This window comes from Malurus melanocephalus, unplaced genomic scaffold (genome assembly GCF_030028575.1).
Source record: "Malurus melanocephalus ecotype Western Australia unplaced genomic scaffold, MMel_1.1 scaffold_334, whole genome shotgun sequence".
In the NCBI taxonomy this organism is placed as follows: Eukaryota; Metazoa; Chordata; class Aves; order Passeriformes; family Maluridae; genus Malurus; species Malurus melanocephalus.
The window spans coordinates 740762-762100 of NW_026623566.1; the positions used below are offsets into that span (position 1 = coordinate 740762).

Genomic DNA, 21339 nt, shown 5'->3' on the forward strand with positions numbered 1-21339 from the left:
TGTCAGGGTCCTCTTCCTCTGCCATCAAATTGCACCTTACTAGAAGTCTTTGCGGGCACAAATGCATATGATCCTACTTTGAGATGTCCTGGATCATACTAGTATGTCACCAGAAGACTGGTCTAGGACCAAGGTCGTGGATACTTTCTGGAATTTTTCATTCCTTTGATTCTGAGCTGCCATCTATTCATGCAGATTTGTGTGCTTTTGTAAATGTGTCTCTGTATCATTTTGTTTTTATAAATTTTATTATTTAGTTTGACAAACAGTGGCATTTTCTGCCCATACATATAGACCCACCCTAGAAATATCATTTCCAGGACAATGAAGAGGTTGTTACTTTTCACCAGTTACTGTGATAAAAATCATCCATAGCAGCATTTTAGAACATCCTATCTTCAATCTGCCARTAAGGCTGTGAAGAGCAGGCAACACTTTGTGAAAGGACAGAGAAATTTAACCAGATTTAGATTTAGCTATCTGAGAAATTTTGGTAGTGGACTCTCTTACTTCAAAGTAATTACCATGGCTAGCATTCATTTATTGGAAATAACAACCTCCACAGAGATAAGTTTAAATACCTTATTTTGGAAAATACATGTGGGAGAATTGCATTATGAATAATCTACCTAGCCCAGACTTAACATTTAATTGACATGGGTCTGCCACACTGAGCGTTTTAYTCCAAGGAAAGGTTCTTTCTGATATTTTAAAGTCATGCAGGGCCAGGGCACATATACAGCCCCTCAGCTGCACTAGCTGTGTATTGTCCCCAGTCCTATGTGTGTGCCTCTTTGGTACATACACAGTACTGGATGCTAAGAAGATTATGTGCCTTTAATGTTACACTTTTCAATGTGATGTAGACATAACCGGCATACAAGTCTGAACTTATAGAGGTTCTTTAGTAAACTCTTGAGGGCCTTTAGCTAAATTATTGCACACACACGGCAATATGCAGTCATGCTTGGAGAGGCTGAAGTGATCACATTTGGGTGCAAGCAAGACTTAAGCCRCTGTGTGGTACAGTGCTGACTTGTTTGAATCCATCTGCTGTCCCCTTTGTTACTTGTGGAGGAAAGAGGTGCAGACACTTTTAACCTAATCGCTTTTCATTGTAATCAGTCATGAATGGTTCAATTCCTTTAAATTCCCCCTCTGACAAAGTTAATCCTGTCCTAATCATGACATCCATGTGTAACCTCTTTGCCCTGTATCCCAACAACCAATAAACATGAGAGCCAGTCATTAAAAATTGCATCTATCATACAGTTCTACAGAGATAGAGAAGAAGTAGCCATATTTAAAGCTGTTTTCTCCTATTCTTTTTTCTTTTATGTTCCAACTAATATGGCAGATTTTTGTTAATATAACATAATAAAAACTATACCAATGCATTGAAAATGTTCAATTGGTCAAAATTTAGAGTTTAAACAGAATTTTTAGCCTGCAAAGTCCTGCATATCTTTGTTTMAGCAAAACTTAWTTTTTAATTTTGTGTCTTATTTAAATGTCCTACATCTGTAATTTCCCTTCTTTCTTTGGAAAAAGAAGACTACTAGATGTGTTTAAGGGATAATTAGCTTTAACAAGCAGAGCTCAAAGGAGGAAGGAAGTGAATAGGGTCACATTCTGCATTGCTGTGTTCTTAGCAGAGTCTTATAACCCTTGACAAGAACATATAAGATCTGTTGCATTTGCCGACTTCAGTTATTTAAACTATTGGCAGAATAATGYTTACAGAGTGCTGGAATAAATAAAAGACAAGAGGTGTGTAAATAAAATGAAAGATGTGTAGAACTTGGTGGGGCCAGGCTGACCRCAGATGTACATGGAACTGTGGGAGAGATTTTCTGTGCATCTTCATTGTCCTTCCTTTCTCAACAGAGGGAATTTTAAAGCATTGATCCATCTGCATTTACTGCAACAGCAAACCAGCAGCTGTGCTGAAAGTATGCAAGGAGTTAAGCAAGGGACTCTTAAGGCCATAAAATGTTTCTGGAATAAGAGCTTTGCATACAAAACTATATTGAATGGTAATCAAATRAATACTAACACTGAATAAATCAAGATCATCTATATAAACAACCTTTTTTTTCTAAGAATAACATTCTTCAAAGCATTTATACCTAATCAAATGTAAGCTGGGCCCTGAAAAGTCTTCACTATTGAGTGTTGAATTTGCTTTACAATCTAGGTAGCCTACAACTCAGTAKGACATTTTCATGACAGTGAATGCCTTGATTCAAAACAGCAAACTTCTCCACCAAATATAGAACTTTGCTTTTGCTGCAATCCTTAAAACACCATGTAGAAGGAAAACTCAAATTTCTCAGTCCATATAAATGTGCACAATGGAACTACAACTTTTTGATTAGAAATTAAGCATCCAGGGTGCCTGAGTGCTTTTGTTGCTTCAGTGTATTTCACAAGAAGTTGATTTGATACAACAGAGGTGCTGGAATTACAGGAGCTGTGGCATCAAAATGGAATTTTCCAGACGTTTGATATTCTTAAGGTACTTTTAAGTGACTTCTCCAATAATTACCCTCCAACARTCTTCATTCATTCTTTTTTAGGTTAATGGATTAGCATCTCTGAGTGTTCATTGACACCAGGATAGTGCACATCAGACCATTCAAAGACATAGTTAAATCAATGGGCCCATTCAAATATTTAAAGTGAAGCTGTAGGATGCCATGTGCTTGTTAGTTTTGCAATATTGAGACATTAAGTAATATAAAGAGGAACAAAACTGAGGAGAAATCTACAGTAAAAAAATTCGAAARCATTTACACCCTGTTAAAGGCAATGTGAAAACTCTTTCATTGTACCACTGCTGAATAGAATGGCATATGCTTTCTTCCCTAAATGAAAAGTCTGGATATAGCCTTAGTTTTCAATTACACATATGAAATATGTAATCACGTTATTGCTTGCTGCTCTCTTGCTGCAGTGTATTGTTACACTATGGAACTCTGAAACTAAGACAATTATATCTTTGCATGCTTAACATTACCTTTTACCCCCTACAGTGTTGTWTGTGTTGAGACCAAAATAATTTTAGAAGACAAAAAATGATGACTAAGTTTTGCTCAGGTTGTACMATAATAAGTTACAGCCCTTGATTTTTCCATTTTATTTCTTTTTTTCTTTCATTATTTATCATCACCTTGCACAACAGATTAACAAATGTTTGCCTGTAAGAATTTACCAATGCCTGCAAAATGTACAATTAATTTATAGGCTTCTTTGTTTTTTTTTTTTTTTAAAGAAAGGAGCATTAGAGAAGGGCTCTATCATACAGCCCTTCTTGTTCACTGCCCAGGGACATGCACTCAGAGGACAATGGGTAAACAGATGTTAAGTCCCCACATCCATCATAAACTGTCATCATCTATGAATCTGACTTGTAAATTAAATACAGTCTCACTTGAATCTACACAAATTCCCAACCCGTACATTATCCTGGGTCAAGAAATTGAGACAATCACCTTGAGGGAGATGATTCTCCCCCTCTACTCTACCCTCACGAGACCCCACCTGGAGTACTGGATTCAGGTCYGGGGTCCTCAGCACAAGAAAGATGTGGATGGGATGAAGCAAGTTCAGAGGAGGGCAACAAAGATGCTCAGTTACCTGGGCCAGAAATATGTCTTCTCGGTGTGGCAGAGAGGAGATGTACTTACTTACATGTACCTATCATGTAAGCACAAAGCAGAAGGCCAAACACTTTTTTTCAGTGCTCAATGTTTTTGGTATTTTAAAATGCTGCTATTCAAAATATTATGGAGGGGATCATGAAGACAATTTCCCAGCATCCCATTAGCAATTTTTTAGATTAGACATATTCTTTCACACTAACTTCCCCAAGGCAATTCTTGTATTAGTGTTTCTAGAGTAATAGAGTTTCTTTAGGTTGGGGGGGCCTCTGGGGGCCATCTGATCCAAGAGGCTGCTCAAAGCAGGGACAATGTATATCAGCTCAGTCAAGTTTTGAACTTCTCAAAGGATGGAGATTCCATAGCCCATCTGGGCAACCTGTTGCAGGGCATGACTGACTTCCTGCTTAAAAGTTTTGTCATAAATAATCATAATTTCTGTTGCTGGAGTTTGTGTCCCTTGTCTCATGTCCTTTCCCGGCACATCTCTGAGAGGAGCCCATGTCTGTTCTCGCTATACCCTCCCATCAGGTGGCTGAAGGCCGTGAGTGCGACACCAGGGGGCTGAGCACACATGGCCAGGGCTCAGCCCTCTTGAGAGGCTTCCTAAAGTTCCCAGGCAGCTGAAGGCAACTGAAGAGACTAAGCAAGCATATAGCTGGAAGCTGCTGCCCAGTTGGGAARCCCCAGTCTAGATGTGCAGAAGGAAGCTCATCATCTTAAAAACAATGAGCAGATCACCTATTCAGCCCAGCCAGGGAAACAGAAGCCATGAAGTTACAAAGGACAGAAATTCCCCACTGCAAGAGAATGAATATTGCAGCTCTTCTGGAGCCAGGCATTAATATTTTAATTACACTGTAATTAATTACACTGACAAATGAGTAGAAAAATAAGCCAGAAATTTTCTGCTAGTTGCAAATGAGTAACATTTCTTTTCATCTGCATATCTGGACCCTAATAATAAGAGCTTTTCAGTAGGTGGTTCTCACTCATAAGCCTGTGAACTGGCAGTGAGCTTCTCGCCTTCCATGTGGCTTAAGTTCCTTCATTTGTATTCCTGTTTCACTAAAACCTTTCACTTTTAACTTTCACTTTTACCCACTCTTTAAAAGCATTGCCTATGGAAACTAGGAAAAGTAACAAGTAGTTTTTGAATAATAAACAACTAGCCTTAATTTTGTTTTGTAGCATTAGTCTTTATACTTACTTCAGATAAATGAGAACTAGAATGAAAATTATTTAATTTTCTTGATCACTTGCAAGCCAAGGAAGATAGCATTGGGATGTCAAAGCTATAGGAGCACAATTTGTGGATTATGCAAAAAACTGGCTTCTTGTGCTTCACTTCTGAATTGAATAACCTCACAGTTAATAGGATTACATGTTATTCCAAGAACAAGAACAGGCCAGTCTTACAAATGTGAGTGAGCCAGGAAAAGGTAYGCATCATTGCCCTCCTTCTTTGTTCTTTTGTGCTCTGTCATCATGTTGTTCTGCACAAATACAGCACTTACAACCATGACCCCACACCCACTGTAATTTTCTTTCGTGGCAGTAGTATGGGAAGCAAAAACGTTTATGACACGAAAAAATAAATGGTCGGTCAGAACATGTCTTTGATTAACGTTGCTAATCAGTCCTGTTCTGTTTAGACTGATGCTTGGTTTTGGRCAGAGAAGTTGTAACCTCAGCTTTTGTCAATGTTGCACATTAATTAGGAGCAAAGCTATCACATTGCCCCTCTGCTTTTTCTAGAGCACATTCCAGTGGACTTCTCTGGATAGAAATGTGTAGAGAGCATGCTAGAGCTGGCTGTCATGTCACTTAGAAGAAAAGCTTGACATGTGCTGTCATGTGACTCAAGTCTTTTTCCTTGCTCACAAGCAGCAAATCTGTTACATTAATATTTTCAATTTACACCATTTGGGTTGGGGAATTAAAAAAATGGACCTGTGTAACCTATGGACCACTGGGAAGCCTTGTTGAGTGGTAAATGTCACTCCAGATACAATACAGCAGGAAAGTTTCCTGTATGTATGTTCTGGAGGAGAGTTTGGGGATTTCTCTCATTTCATCTTCAGAGGTAAGCCTGTCCCTGTCCCACAACTTTGGGTAGGGAAGATAACTCAGAATAGCCAGGGGTGTTCTTTTTCCATTTCATGTATCACAAATTTAAAAGTAAAAGAAAAAAAAAAAAGTATATGTAGCCATATTAATTATATTCTATAGTGTTTTACTTTTTGTAAGTCTTCAACAGGTAACTCATGTGCTTTGGGGATTACATTCTTTCCATGACCAGAAATTAGCTTTTTGTTTATAATGACCTCAGGCTAAAATGCTCTGAGACTCAATCTGGTCCTAGAAAGTGATTCTCAGGACTGCAGATGTCCTCCTTTAGAGTACTGCCCTACTCTCAGTCTTGAGGAGTTATTTTCATCTAGTCAATTCAGCTTTCTCTAACTTAGGTCAGATTAAAATGTTACAATTTTGGCTGCCTTTATCAGGTTTGTCATGGGGCACAGCTAATTGCTGCCTCTCGTGGCCAAGATCCTGGGTGAAAGCACTGTACCCACTTTTCCAGTATTCTGGATTCTGCTGTTGCTTTGCCAGACATCAATAGCAGTCCTATTTTGGTCTCAGTCTTCTCCCCATTTAGTTGTATGATAAAACCATAACTCATTACATCACTTATGTTTAACAAAGCAGCTGGCTCCCAGATCTGTGTTCCCCAATACCCTCAGGCTGCTTTTGTGCCTATGGCAAAGCAGGAGAACAGGAATTCTTAGCAAATCTTCCTTTGCATCAGCATCTGGTGTGACCATATTTTCTTCCCTTTCAGTTCTCTCTCTGCTTCTTCCTGCTTTCCTAACCTGACTCTAGCATTTTTGGGCTTGCCCAGCAGGTTAGCGAGGGTCAGCTGGGGCTAAGACAACCTTCTTTGGTTTCTTCCATCTCTTCTTGTTCCCTGATAAAACTAGAGAGGATGCACACCAAAGGAAAGATTGTCTACTGCTTTGGGAACATTTGACTAAATTTGCATTGTAAAACACCGTTCTTCAGAGAGATCTGTCCCTTTCTCTTCAAACATACTCAGGCACTTCACTGGACAGCATATTAAAGCAGCAGCATCCAATTCCAAACATTCTACTTTAAATGCTCCCTGATTATTCCTCATATTAGCCATCAAACTGTATTTATTTCAAATAGAAATGTATCTACAGAGGTATTTAGTGTTTTCTTAATATTCTACATTCCAGGAACACACATGAGAAAGTACATTCCCAGGAGTAAGGATGAGTAGGTTAGAATCTTACACAGTAGACATAAATTATTTGTCTCTAGTTCTTAAAATTTACTGTAGCTATTTATGGTTCAATTCTGTGCCAGAATGAAGGAGTCACTGTTAGCTTCAGACAAGTAAGCGAGCCTTTGAACATTCAGCCTCGCTGAACATTTTTGCTAACACTACACAAAGGTACAGTTTTTGCTTTCATATGCTCTGTGTTCAAAACAGGTAAATGGAATAGGCAACACCTTACTGCCTTCACACACCTTCCAAACATCCACTCACTTCCCTGTGATGAAGGGAATCAGTGGACCATCAGCTGCCTTGAGCCTCCTAATATGCTGTTGGACCGTTCTTTACAGGTTTTATGTTCAACCCTTTCAGGAGATGCTGTTTCATTTCTTCTGGAATGCAAATTACTCTCCATGATAAACACCTGGTTTTGATTGCTAGTGATTTTTTCTGCTGTAAAAATACATGATAGACTCAAATACAATAATAACAAGCCACAGACAGTAATTAGAACACAAAGCCTAATCAGTTTATATTGTTCTTTTGCCTTTCCCATTGTCTTAATCCAGGCAGTCTCTGTTTGTGCTCCCTTGCCAGGAATGTGATTTTGGCTTTTCTGTATGAYGCAATGCAGATCTATGACACTGTACAGAAACATTTTATAGACACAATATGTGCAATCATGAAGAATGTCAGTCTTCAAGGTTAATGGAGTAGTAGAAATGAGATGTAAGTAGTTACTGAACTGAAGGATTTTTTCCAAATTGCTGACTCAGACAGAGTGTACCTATACAGATCTTCAAAAGCACAGACACTACATGGTTTGTATGATTGTAAGTAGTTTCTGAAGTCATTGTTTATATAGCTTTATATGACAAATGAGATTTGCATATTAATTTAAAGTTAAAAATTATTCTGTCTCTTCCAAGAGAAATACTTCCACATTCAATAACTATAGAAGCAGATTAAAAACAAGGACAGTCTTGAAGCAGGGACAGACCTCTATATCATGCACACAGTTTATCTAAATAAACATAGTTTTTTATTTCTATTAATGATTCATCCTGTAAAATGGAAGAATTAGCTTGCTTTTTCAATAGTAGTTGTGTCTATTTGTATGAAAGCAAGTTCATTGCTTTACGGAGAAGATGGATAAGAAAACAGCCTAAATCAAATATTACCAGTGAAAGATAGTAATATTGCTTTTTTTCCTTTTTGGATACTGAAGAAAAGAAGGAAGGGGATTTTTTTGTTTGTTTCTTTTTATTTTAGTGTTTTCTTTATATATGGAACTGATCTAGGGAGCTGATCTTGTCAGCAGTCATTTTCTATGCTAAGACATGGGTGAAATGTATATTTAAGAAAATATAAACAGTTTTGAAATGGAAATATTCATTTGGGGAAAGTTTGTTGGATAATTTCCTAAATTTGATTTCCAGATAGATTCCTCTAAGTAGTAAGTTTCACCAGGTTTCAGTTATTTACTTTAGAAACATGTGAATAAAACCAGTGTAGTTGGTCACTCTGATGTGATTTTAACATGATTTGTGGCCTTTGGACTCTTGAGACAAATTTTCCAAGGTGTTCATTTTGAGGCCAACATTGTGCCCTCAGTCAGTACTGAATGCCAATTGTGTTCACTGGGAGCATAATGAGGCCAATAGAGAGCACATTCGTAACCCGCCCCCCTCTGTCCAGAAACTGAAATCACTCCTTTAGAAAGGCCTCATTGTGGATGATTAGTTGAGGGAAAATACTGTAGGGAGAGTGTGCAAAAAGTACACAGGCAAAATGCTTAATCCCACATAAGGAATGGAAAAGTCCTAACTTCATTTGTATCTCAAAGGAACATTACCCATAATTATGTCACTAGCAAGTACTCTTCTTTAGCAATCTGCTCTAAAAATAACAACACTGAAATTACTTTATCAAGTATGAAATGCTCCCTTTAAAGACTATTCTTCCATGCTATGTTTTGTTTCAGACAGCAAGAGCTTAAGAAAAATGAATGATCTGAAATGTTTTGTTATATATGCTGTTGTGTTTGGGAAAAATTCTGTATATCAAGATTCCAACATCAGATCCCAAAACCCTTCCTGGAGCAGTTCTTTCTTACACTATGTTTCACAGTTCTCTTAAGACCACACATGTAACAGAGTTGCAACACCAGACTGGTAGTGACAGCTTTTAACGTGCTGTACCTTTGTTTTTCCTGTTGATTTTCCAAATGTTTTAAAAAAAAAAAAAAAAAAAGGAAAAGTCTCTTGAACTTTTGGCATAAAACTGTAGCTGCTACTGTAGCTAAATTGCTGGTAAATATCTAGGTGATAAAAGCCTTCTCCTATGCCTACCACTCTGAACAGCACCATTGTCAGGAAAATGTATGCATCTTTTTCCAGTAAGGGTAAGGACTGTGATAACATTTGCATTTAGATAAGACACTGTGCTGATGATTGTGAAATGCATTAATGGATCTGCCACTGTCTTAAAAGAGCACATCTAATGGATTGTTTATACATGCAGTCTCACTGTACATATTTATTTATTTATTTWTTTWATAGGATATTTTAAACATCATATTGCACAGATCAAAGTAGAACTCTCCTGTCACCTGCTCACCTCAAGGACCTGCATTCCACAGAATCAGTTCCCAGCCAGACGTGTACACCACTGAAGGAAAATGGACATACTGAATAGCCACCACTTTTTGTACTTTCTGCCTACCACGCGCCTTGTCATCTTATTAGCAGCTTTGAGCACTGCTGAGGATGTGAGTAACAGCACTTTCAACCGCACTGACACCCACACAGGGGCTGCGCCTGTGATCATCTCCCGCATTGACCATATTATAGTCAAGGAGGGCAGTAGTGCCTTGATTGAATGCAATGTCCAAGGGAGTCCTAGTCCTCGTTACAGATGGTACAATTCCAATGGCCACCTGCTCCAAGAGGAGGAGAATAAAGGTAAGACCTTAGTAATAGCAACTGATGTAGCCTGTCCAGAGACACTTCTAATTTCAGCAAGTTGAAAAATAACCTGGATTTAATGGCCTGGCTGTGGTATTTTCCTGTGTGAAAATAAATGAAAGCCTGCTGGCGGTTATAAATTTTTTATGCACACCTTGGAAGAAAACAGTAACTTTTATGTGTTATTTATAGCAACACATAGCAAAAAGCTGAAGCAATTAACAGAAGGTGTAGACAGGCTTCTTTTCATTGGAAGACTTCTGGTTTGTTCCTGTTTCTTATTMTGTCTGCCTTTGTTCTTCTCTGACACCAAAAAAATAGATGAAAAAGCTGTTACCCACTCAAAGGAGCATTCTCATGACATATGAGAATAGTTTGTTGGTGTGAACTCAACCCCATTAACTCCCTGATATGCCTGCTGTCTTCATGCATAGTGCCATGGTAATGTGAGAAACAGGAGATGCTCTGAACAAATGCAAAGCCTATATAGGCCAGCAGTCAGAAGTACAGGCCAAGTCTGAGCCTTCCTGGCTTTACTTAAGACTCTTCAGTGGCATTTGCCAGAGACCTTAATTACCCATGAGCTTATTYTCCTTAAATGGAATGTTTGGGTGATAATCCTAGTTACACTTCTAAGGAGTGTTTGAGGGGAGTGTGGGTATATGAAAGGTGTTTTTCTCATGTAATCCTTCCATAGTGACTGCTTTGTTCACGGAGTGATGAAATAAACTCTTAGTTGCAAGGTAGCATGCCTAACTAATGGCTGACCTGGCAAAGAACTCTGCTATGACAGGAGTAATGATTGACCCAGCTTGATGTGAAACAGCAGTGTGTATCTGTAACAGCTTACTGCATAACTGGTTATGGTTTACATTACAGCATGTTTTCATTTTCTGAGTAAAACTAGAGAAAGGAACTACTTGAACTACTAAGCAGACTTTCAGATATGATTTGTGTGGTTGTGACAACATACAGTGATTAGTGTGCTGGACTGTTTTGCTGTTCACTAACAGGAAATTTCCCCTTTAGTTAGGCATCTAAGTTTAGGTCTTTGTGTAGTCAGCTAAAGAGAGGTAGCTCAAACAAACATGTAGGTAGGTGAGCAAAAAYTTTGACCAAATCAGTAAAAATTGCAGCTGTAGTATTAAGACATCACTGACTTAGAATTTCAACAGTGCAATACCTCTTTTAAGAAACTGTCTTTCTGTAAGAAATATTTCCTAGCTTGAGACCTTTCTTTGTGATATTAAGTATGGCATTGAATTGTTATTAAAATTCAGCAATTATACCTTTTCTAATCATTGTTTACTTATTTGGCTTTATATGTCTGTCAGGACGCACTGGCACAGACCCAATCACTGAGTCACAGTTCAATGCCATTATGTCATTTATAACAGCTGGAGCCAGGGTACATCACAAGGCATCTTATTATTTCACAATTAATAGGAACCTACTTTGCAAAAAGGACCAGCATTGCAATTCAAAGAAATACTGAGCAGCCAATGGTCTGTATTTTTTGTTATTCTAGAGGTAGAGGAAGAAGTGTCATCTGTGATACATGCTAACATTTCCTCTGTGAAAGAGTTTTTCTCTGAGTTTGCCTTACTTTAGCAGATTGGGGTGATTTTTTTTTTTTATGTGAAGGTCTGATTTAGACAGATTTTTATTTATTCTACATTTTTTAATTTCAGACAAAGTGATTCAGCTGTTTTCAAGAATTACGTTAGGGTAAAAAATAGTGTTTCAGTTAAGTTAAAACTTCTAAGTAAGAGGATAAAGAGATGTAATTAAGAGTTGTCTTTACATATGAACTGAGGCAGGGATCTTGTGGGAATACTTTCTACATAGGCTTCTACTGGAGATAATATTAAAAAAAAATTTGGGTAAGCCATATTTAATTAGAAAAGCTTTAAACCTGGTAAAAGCCTATTGCTATTCTGAATTAAAGGKTTTTTTTAACTAATGAGTTTCAGAATTGCCCACAGTTTCTTCCTTGAAARAAATAAAAGAAAAAATAATAGAACAAGCTTTTAAAACAATGAAAGAACTTCTGTGAAAAGGATAAAATAAACGTAGAAGCAAGATATGCACCAACCTGAGGCAGGACTGCAATCCTGCCTTGTGATTTACATGATTGTGAAAGRGATTTTGTGCAGGTTTAGTTCTCTGATCACAGGTTCTGTGTCTTTTTTCAGCTGCCTTAATAGATATAAATAGCAGCGGGTTAAGTTAGGTTTAAGGAAAAAAAGCTTTCTGCTGGTAAAATCAGGTGAACACCTGACATTCCTTTTTGTGGAAGGTTATTGAAATGCCATTACTACATTCAGCAGATAATTGTCAATMGCGGCTTGCGATTGTGTTGCAAAGACTGAAAACAGTTGAGTCCTCTGAGCAGCAGTATGTACTAGCTGATCTTGTTAGCTTCTATCAATCTTTGTCATTGTTTCAAAAGGAAACTTTCTGTCTGACATCTCCCTGTATGCAGTGTTCAGAAGGCACAGGTGCTCCACTTTCTGGCAGTTTTCCACCATATGAACACTTTCAGGAGTGGGTTTTATATGAAGGAAAGGATTGACACTGTTGGAGTTGACTTATGTTTTTTATAATAAAGTTGCAATTTTAGAAGTTGTATGACACAAAATAAAAAAAAAGTATGTCCTTAACTTTAAATAATGTAGTAATATTTGAAAAAAWTGTAGTTCCCTTGAGAAAATAAAAACCTTAATTCATTACTAATATATAATGGCAAATTACAGTAATTAACTGAATCTTGAATCACTTTTGCAGTGACGGGAGTGATGGATTTTAACATGTTTCAAATGCAGTTTCATACCTCAACTATTCTGCTGTGCAAGGGTCAAAGACTATGAAGTGTTCATGTACATGAAATGTATGTGTCCATGCAGCAGACAAAGTTATCAATTATTGTACACTGATAGAAATTACTTTTAAAGGTAAAAGAAGTTCTGTCGTGGTGTGTAGAGGTTCTTACCAACAAATAAGATGTTCCTTTTATGCCCACCTATCTTACTCCTCCTATCTTACTCCTCCTATCCTACTTTCCTTTCTTTAAAGTCATACTTCAAAATCAGATTCTCAGCACTGCAGAGGGCAGGCAAAGTAGTATATGATGTCTGATATGTTAGGGTTTTTTATATGATATACTGTAACAAAACACAAAAAATAATCCAATTGTAAGCAAATACATTATCAGGGTGCAAAACAAGGAGGATTTAGTATTCTTTTCTGCCTCACAATTCTATTGATCTTGTTCTTTAAAGAAGCATGAGCTGTGTTTGGGAGGCTTTCTGGAATAAGTAGTCCTATCTTTATGATTTAACTGACCACAATATTTAGATAGATGTTATGAATATTAGCATTTTTTTAATGAGACTCTTTTAGGGCATGCTCTCCTTATCCACAGTTGATGTCWGGGATTTGATAGTAGCATATGATGGTAAATTCTTTGTCCTTTTGTTAACATTATTTCCTTCTTCCAAAACCTGAAGCCAGTTTGATAGATCTGATGTTTAAAACTATGCTGATCATATGAACAAACTTCAAAGTTACTCTGTTTCCTCTCCAACAGGAAAATGGTGGTTTCTTGACAATGGGCTACTAAACATTACCCGCGTGTCATTTGAAGACAGAGGTAAATACACGTGTGTCGCATCTAATACGTACGGCAGTGTTAACAATACTGTGACGCTGAGGGTTGTTTTTACTTCTGGAGATATGGGAATCTATTACATGATTGTCTGCCTTGTAGCTTTTACCATTGTTATGATACTGAACATTACTCGGTTATGTATGATGAGCAGTCATCTGAAGAAAACCGAGAAAGCAATCAATGAATTCTTCAGAACAGAAGGGGCAGAGAAACTTCAGAAGGCCTTTGAGATTGCGAAGCGTATCCCAATTATCACATCGGCCAAAACGCTCGAGCTTGCCAAAGTGACCCAGTTCAAGACCATGGAATTTGCTCGCTAYATTGAAGAGCTTGCTCGGAGCGTACCTTTGCCACCTCTCATCATGAACTGCAGGACTATAATGGAAGAAATTATGGAGGTTGTCGGTCTGGAGGAGCAAGGACAGAATTTTGTACGGCAGACAGCAGAAGGCCAGGAAACCACTGAAACAGATGAGCTTTATATGATCCCAAATGCTTTGACACGCAGTGAATCTCCCACAGCTGACTCGGACGCATCGTCACTGCATGAGCCACCTCAACAGATTGCAATAAAAGTGTCCGTTCACCCATTGTCCAAAAAGGACTGCATGGATGGTCAGTCACAGGAAAGCATGCAGTTGGACACCAAGGAAGAAGACACTCCTCAAACACCAGCACGTCCTGCAGAGCCCCCTCTTGAGCCTTCTGCTGAACTCAGTTCTGATGACACAGCATTGGCAAATGACAAAAATACATGTGTTATATATGAAAGCCATGTATGATAGTTACTCCTGAATCTATGCATAGCAGGAAAATCAGGTGGAGCTCTTTTAAAAATACATATTGTACTTGCCGCTAAGCCTTACCTGGAGACTATCATAGCAAAAGCATGTATGTGGATTATTTGGCACTTTCTTCTCAGTTTGAGTTTAGTTTACCATGATGTATGGCAGAGTAATTGCTATTACATTAATATTAATTGCTCTTTTTGATTAGGAGTATTTCCAAGAAACATTTACCTCAGCATTTTCTAGGCTGGAGTCACCTGTAGTGGCCTCCTGGAAGTCACTGGTAGTCTTTGATGTAGGACACTTGAACTTACTAAATATAAATCTGGTTTCCATCTTCTTCCTTCACTCTCGTTATTTCCGGATGTTGCATTTTTGCAAATATTAAGTTGTGAATTTGAAATATTGCCCAAGAGGCAGCATTCCAGTAGCCAAATAAAATCATTATAGATCCCATTTACAAAGCCTGTTTGCTCAGCTGCAGTGTGATTTAGAGGGCTATTAAAGAAAGTTAAAACGTTTCCATTTCATTTGAGACCACACTCATTAGCCACATGGGAAATAGTTTTCCCTTTTTCATGGAATGATGATGCCAACAATTGTTTGTTTCGCATGGAGAAACAAATTTGAGAGTATACTACAGATGGGAAAGGCCGTGAACAACTTACAGAAAGTTGCAGTCCAACAGCTCTGCAGGGGTTTTTGCAAGCATTTTAGCATTTTCTACCTTGCCAGAAGTTTATATGGCAAACAGCGGCAAATACRTGAGATGTCTTGTTTTGAAGTAATTTGGAAGCAGTAACAATGTACTACCTTAACAGAAGATATGCAGGTTCCATAACAGTCCTGTAAATGCCAGTAATCAGTTGATGACAAGGCTGAAATGGCAAATACCCTTTTATTTGGCTTGTTAATTTTGAGCAAATTGATATTCTGAAGATCAAGCCTAAATTCATATATAAGCATCAATTTGAGAGTATCGTATCCAAACTGGAAAAAAAAACAATCAAGTGTCCTATGAAATTAAAATGACAGTCATGCAAACTGTTTAATGTGATATGATTGTGTTGGTATTTTAAGAACCTCCTACATGYAGGATGGTCACTGCTTGAGTACATGTGACTCTATCCCAGTAAAGCTTTAATGACCACAATGATTGTGGCGTTAAAAAGGATCAACATTTCTGCCAGGAAATGCCAGGAGTGGAAGGGAAGTGATAATTTCTCWTGCAAACAGACAATAAAAAAGACCTTCTCTGCAGTGAATCTGGAAAGAAAGTACTTATGGAGTTTGTATAGGGTTGATAGAATATTACTTWATTACCTGACACATTTAATTTGGAACTAATGAACAAACTATCACCTTATAGTTTTTAAGAAGGATTGTAGTATAACTGGAATCAAGTGTATTGCAGAAAAAGAAGTTGCTTAGGTCTATGGGGAGATGATGCGTGGATGGCTCTCCGGACATTTCAACAAAAACAGCCACATCTCCATAAGGTCTCTCTTGTGGGCAGTCAGTTATATTTACTGCATGGGTAATCAAGACCAGACAAAGTCAATGTTGCAGGTACCTAAAAGAACCCTTGATAATGAACTGAGGTCTTATGTCAACTTCCTCAGGTTAAAGTGCAGAGCCTCAGTAGCAGTGTAGGACAGGAATGCCCTATGACTTACAGAGGTGTTGCAGAGAAGCCTCCATAGTTACCTTTCTGTGGTTATTAAAAAAATATRTGTGCTTATTAATGGACTTCAGATTTTACAACCAACTTGTGAGCAATGGCAGCRTTCAATGGACTTGAGTTGTCTCATTCTTTTTTGTGCTCACCACAGTGGCAGGTTTCTATACAAAATGCATTTGCACATGCCCGAAAGGAAATATTCAAGGGCAAAGTCCCTTTAGGAATGTGACTGGAAATATTTGAGTTCCAGTGAAGCAATATAAATGTAGAACAGGAGTTAGATTAAGAGAATACCATAAAGAACCTCACTTCTGACCAGTGTGATTGACAGTAGTATTGATGTAAACTATTAACTTCTAGTCTGAATCCAAAGGACATTTCTGTTTAGTGTTCACATAAATTTTYCAAGTTACTTGATTTACTTCTGATATGGAAAAGAACAAGGGCAGAAAGAAAAAAAGGAACTTGCACTAAACTCCTTTAATTCACCTTAACCTCCTGAGAAGAGGCATGTTGGTTTTACTGCCTGTCTAGCATTTACAAACAATGCCCATRCATTCTTAGGTTACTTACTTGGTGCCCAACTAAGATTGCATAGATAAGCAAAGATGTTCTCCTTGAAAGCATAAAAAAACTTTTAAATTATACTTTAACTTTTCTTAAAGTTATAAAAATATTTATTAAACTGCAGTATTTAATTATTTTTTTTAACTATGAAGTTTTTACAATTGAGATCAGACCACTTCATGTATTTCTATMGTGTTTGGTACCAGGCAATTCTGACCCTGACTGCTTGCCTCAGACTGTCCTCCTTTATTAATTATGTATTTAAAAACATTTGAGAGCAAACAATCCCCATGGATTTCTTCCGTATCGCTGTGTAAACTTCCTTGAAGACACAGATTATGTTTTTTTCCCAAAGGCTGCCCACAAAGGGTACATGTTTGAAGTACACACAAACGCACATTGCAGACCACATATAAACAGCAGGTACTTGGATTAGATATGTGCAATACATGTAGTGCTGGATTCCTGCTGTTGCAAGGTCAAAGGAAACGCTGAATTTTCTAGAATTGGAGTCACTCGGAGCTGGGAGTTCACAGGCAGGACTGCTCCAATCAGTCTGCTATTAACTCTTTGGACATTTAGCTTTGTGTTGTTATCGGAATAAAAACTGAACAGCAATGTAGCTGAAGAAAATAGAGATTTTATGCAGAACTGATGGTTCTAGTTTATGTGTTTTTTCGTGTTTTTATGTATGCTGCTCAGTATCTTATGCATCCATTATGTGACACTTCTAAGCCTAAAGCTTTTTATACACTTTCAGGAACTTCATTTGTGGAAGACAGATGGGAAGCAAGACCCAAACCTGTCTTTCTTGTTTCAAACTTTCTGGCTGTGCAATTATAAAGTAAATAATTGTGTCTTGCAGTATTTCTTAGCAAATGGCTACTTTATGGTCCAAGAACACGATTAACAAATATAAAATTAACAATGGCTCTAAGAAAACATTAACATTTGCATTGTTATGTATTTTCATGCACCTTAAGCACTTCAGGGAGATTATCCGTTCCCGTCATTGGACTATGCACACCTTTCGTTACATTATTCTATTTATTGTACCACCAGACACTAATGGTTCTTAAAACACTCAGGATTTGGAAAATCCAGTCCAGCTGAAATTGCATTCTAAAAGCAAAGGAACACCAAGCTAGGCTTAATAAGGAAAAGAGATTTGCACAATATATTTACACCACTTTCAAACATTCTTTTCAAAACTTCATGAAAGATGACTATATTTCAGCAGCAGAAGAAATCAGTGTTTGATTTGATTTTAAAACATTACTTTGTTTTTCAGTAAATGGAAGACCATATTAATCAGCCCACTTAAACATAGTATTCATTTTCAATTTACTCAATATTTTCTTTTTGAGCAGTATTTTTTTACTGCTGATTCTTTTTTTTTCTCCAATTTGAGCATGTTTGTGATGAAACCTACCCTTCAGTCATTTTTTGAATCTGTCATATAAAATATTTAAAGAACCCGTAGATCAGCATTTTTGTGCAGGTTTATTGGTACTTGGTAAGGCACAGAAGTATGCTCTGTGCTTAAAAACTACTGTATAATCATAAGACTTGCAAAAYGGCATATATGGGCAGATGTTGATTTTTTTTTTTTAAATCAGTGCCTGTTTTATTCTAATGTACATACTATGTCATTTCCTTGATTTGCAGTTACCTTTTGACAAAAGTACTGTAACATTTAACCAGGGCTTTCTGACTTCCAGTTTGGTCAGATTAACTAATTCTAGAAAGTTTTAACAGTGTTGAATATTAAAAGTTCTCATGGGATATCTTGGCAGCATGCTATTTTAAGAGTTGGCCTCTTAAGTATGCCATATTTAGTGGGAAAACTGAAAGCTTCTTAGATGCAAAGGAAATGCTTGCACTAATGTATTGTAAGTTATATTTCATTTGTTATGAAATCCTTTTTGATTTTACAAGAAATGTAAGACAAATATGAATGTGTTCTTTTGAGAAGCAGTTACTGTATTTTGATTTAAATAACTATTATGATTTTATAGCTCACGGCCGTAAACCACAAAGAGACCAGTTCATGCTGAAGTGGCAAATGAAATGTGATGTAGCTTGTACATTGATCATTGTTTCAATAAAGAATTTGCACAGAGTATGCTGAGTATGTACACATTCAACAAGATTATAATCTCCTAGTAAGTGTATGCCATGGCTCCAGTTTAAATGGAAGCAAACTATTTCTTTCATTGTACATCAGCTAAAATTCCAGAAACTTTGATCAGAAGAAACAGCTATTTGCCTGATAGTTTCTGCCYCCCAGGCACCTCTGTTCCAAACTGACCTTTTAAAGGTCCCCAAGTTTTCATAAAGTTCTGAAGAGGAGCTGTGGTCATTTTCAGCATCTAGAACTGCTGTTGTTATCAATAGCCTAGATGGCACATGTACATAGCATTCTTTGGAAGCACATCAGCACTTCCATGTGTAATCCAAMGGACCTTTTTGCAGACGCGTCCTTTCTGAACTGTGTCTCTGAGCACAGCAGAAAGTTTTGCTGCAGTTTTAAGAGTTGGGGCCAATGAAATAAACATCTCTTCTCCCAGAGGCACTCTGGTACCAAGACAAAAGAGAAGTGTGGACTGCCATATCTGCATGAATTTCTTCACCTGCCCTAAAAGGATGAGGTGAAATGAGTTTCTTGTGCCACAATAGTTGGGCTGTATCACTCTCTAACCATCTTCAGCAGGACTCAGTTGAAGCAGTCACTCTAATACCTTGTCCTGGCTCTGCTGTGCTATACAGCTAACAACCACAGTCACTGATGGAGATGGTGTTGGGGGGGTTTGCCCTTTCAAAAATGAAAGACTTGCTCTCGCCAACTACCTGTTCTACATATTTTTGAAAAATATGGCCTATAACAGAAAAATTATAACTGCTTCATGTTTTAACTCTGCTGTTCAAAAGTGTATTCCAATTTTGAAAAACAATTTCAGAAGCATTTTTATTCAATGGTTTTAAAATGAGATGGCCACCAATTATTTGTAAAGTAGATCAATTGCAAACTGATCGTAAAACTGAACACAAGGCCAGAGCCATATGCTATTTTACTGTCTTAGAATGCGACCCTGTCTTGCAACTGGGGCAGTTTGACATGCTGTGCCTGGGCTTTTTCATTTAGAACACACCTTTTCAGGATGCTCCGTTCCAGCATGCTGAACTCCAACAGGTTTGTTGGAGCATTTTTCATGAGGGCAGAGTGCCACCAAACAGTTGGTCCCAGTGAGCTACACGCCTGAACGTGCTGAAACAGGCTGCCCTCAGTCCCAGTACTTACAGCAATGATGTTTGTCATGTGGAGGAGACTGCCTTACATCACTAYTACAAATGCACTCCAAAACTGGAAGCTGCTGGTGGGTATGTGTCAACAGCGACAAAGATGAGGACAGTGCTCTCCAAGTCTCGAGCCAGAGAAAGCTGGTGAACAGTTCAGAGCTGGTACCCTAGGTGTCTGCAGTGCCACTACACCACTTTCCCACAGAAATGGATACTTAATAGCCCATATCCTGCACTACTGCTTAGAATAACCAGCTCAGTCCTTTTTGTCCATTTCTTCTTTTCCCTGTCTTATCTTCCTATACTTCCTTCCATCCCCAGCAGCTCTGCTGTGCCCCTTCTCAAATGAGAACAGAATTAAGTTAGTTGTCAGGGCAAGTGTTTCTGCCCCCCAGGCACCTCTGTTMCAAACTGACCTTTTAAAAGTCCCCAAGTAGATTTTTTCCCCCAGCTATACTAGGCTCTAATGCTGTGGACTATATTTAGCACTCTGGCTCCAAGGCCCAAACTGAGTCATTTTACTCTTACAGTAAAGGCTGACTTGTGAGTCCATGGTATCATGTGTAAGTCTGCAAATTGGGCAAAGATAGTAATGTAAACTGAAGCTACATTAGCAATTTCTTATTTTAAATCAAAATGTATGGCAGTAAACGATAAATGTGGCAGACTTAGGACGCTCCGGTTATGTAATGAGAAGCTATTTCATACCACAAGACAATGGAAAAAAGAGAAAAGAAAAGGCATTGAGTATATCATAAAGAATGCATGAAAAACCTTGTTTATGACTGAGTAGAAATTCAGCATCACTATCATATCATTTTGCCATCCTATAGCCAGCTCCTATTTTGAGAACAGATTCCTGTTACACCTACTCTAACCAGAACCTTTCCTATATGGATAAGGACCTTAGGCATGACAATAGTACCAGAGTGTTGTGGGTTGACCCTGGCTGGATGCCAGTACCCACTAGGTCTCCCTATCACTCCCTTTTCCTCTGGGACGGGAGAGAGTAAGATGGTGAACAGCCAGCAGGGTGAGATAAAGTAGTTTTATTACAGCAAAGATACAAAATATAAGCAAAGAGTTGCATGCACAAAAGCTAAAGGAAAAAAAAAGAAGAAATCAATCTCTACTTCTCATTAGCAGCATTGTTTGGGCACTGCCAAGGAAGCAGGGCTTCAGCAYGCGTAGTGGTTGCTCTGGAAGGCAAACATTGAAAACTCATGAATGCCCCCCTTCTCAAAAACTTCTTCTGCAGTATTGCCCCACACAATATCATCAATATATTGTAAGWGTTCTGGAGCTACACCCTGTTCACTCCCAGACACACAGTAGTTTTGCCAGTGGCTGAGAAATATGTGAAGGATGCAGACACSAAGGTCAGTGGAGAAGAAGGGGAAGGAG

The 21339-nt window shown here is 38.0% G+C and overlaps 1 protein-coding gene across 1 annotated transcript; it reads left to right on the forward strand.

Annotated features, from left to right (window-relative positions):
• The first annotated feature begins 9531 nt into the window (after nt 1-9531).
• MFAP3L (microfibril associated protein 3 like) lies at nt 9532-18752 on the forward strand. Its single transcript, XM_057377929.1, has 2 exons — nt 9532-9926; nt 13519-18752. Exons 1-2 carry the CDS (start codon nt 9644-9646, stop codon nt 14379-14381), a joined length of 1146 nt encoding a protein of 381 aa, XP_057233912.1. The 5' UTR covers nt 9532-9643; the 3' UTR covers nt 14382-18752.
• The last annotated feature ends 2587 nt before the right edge of the window (nt 18753-21339 follow it).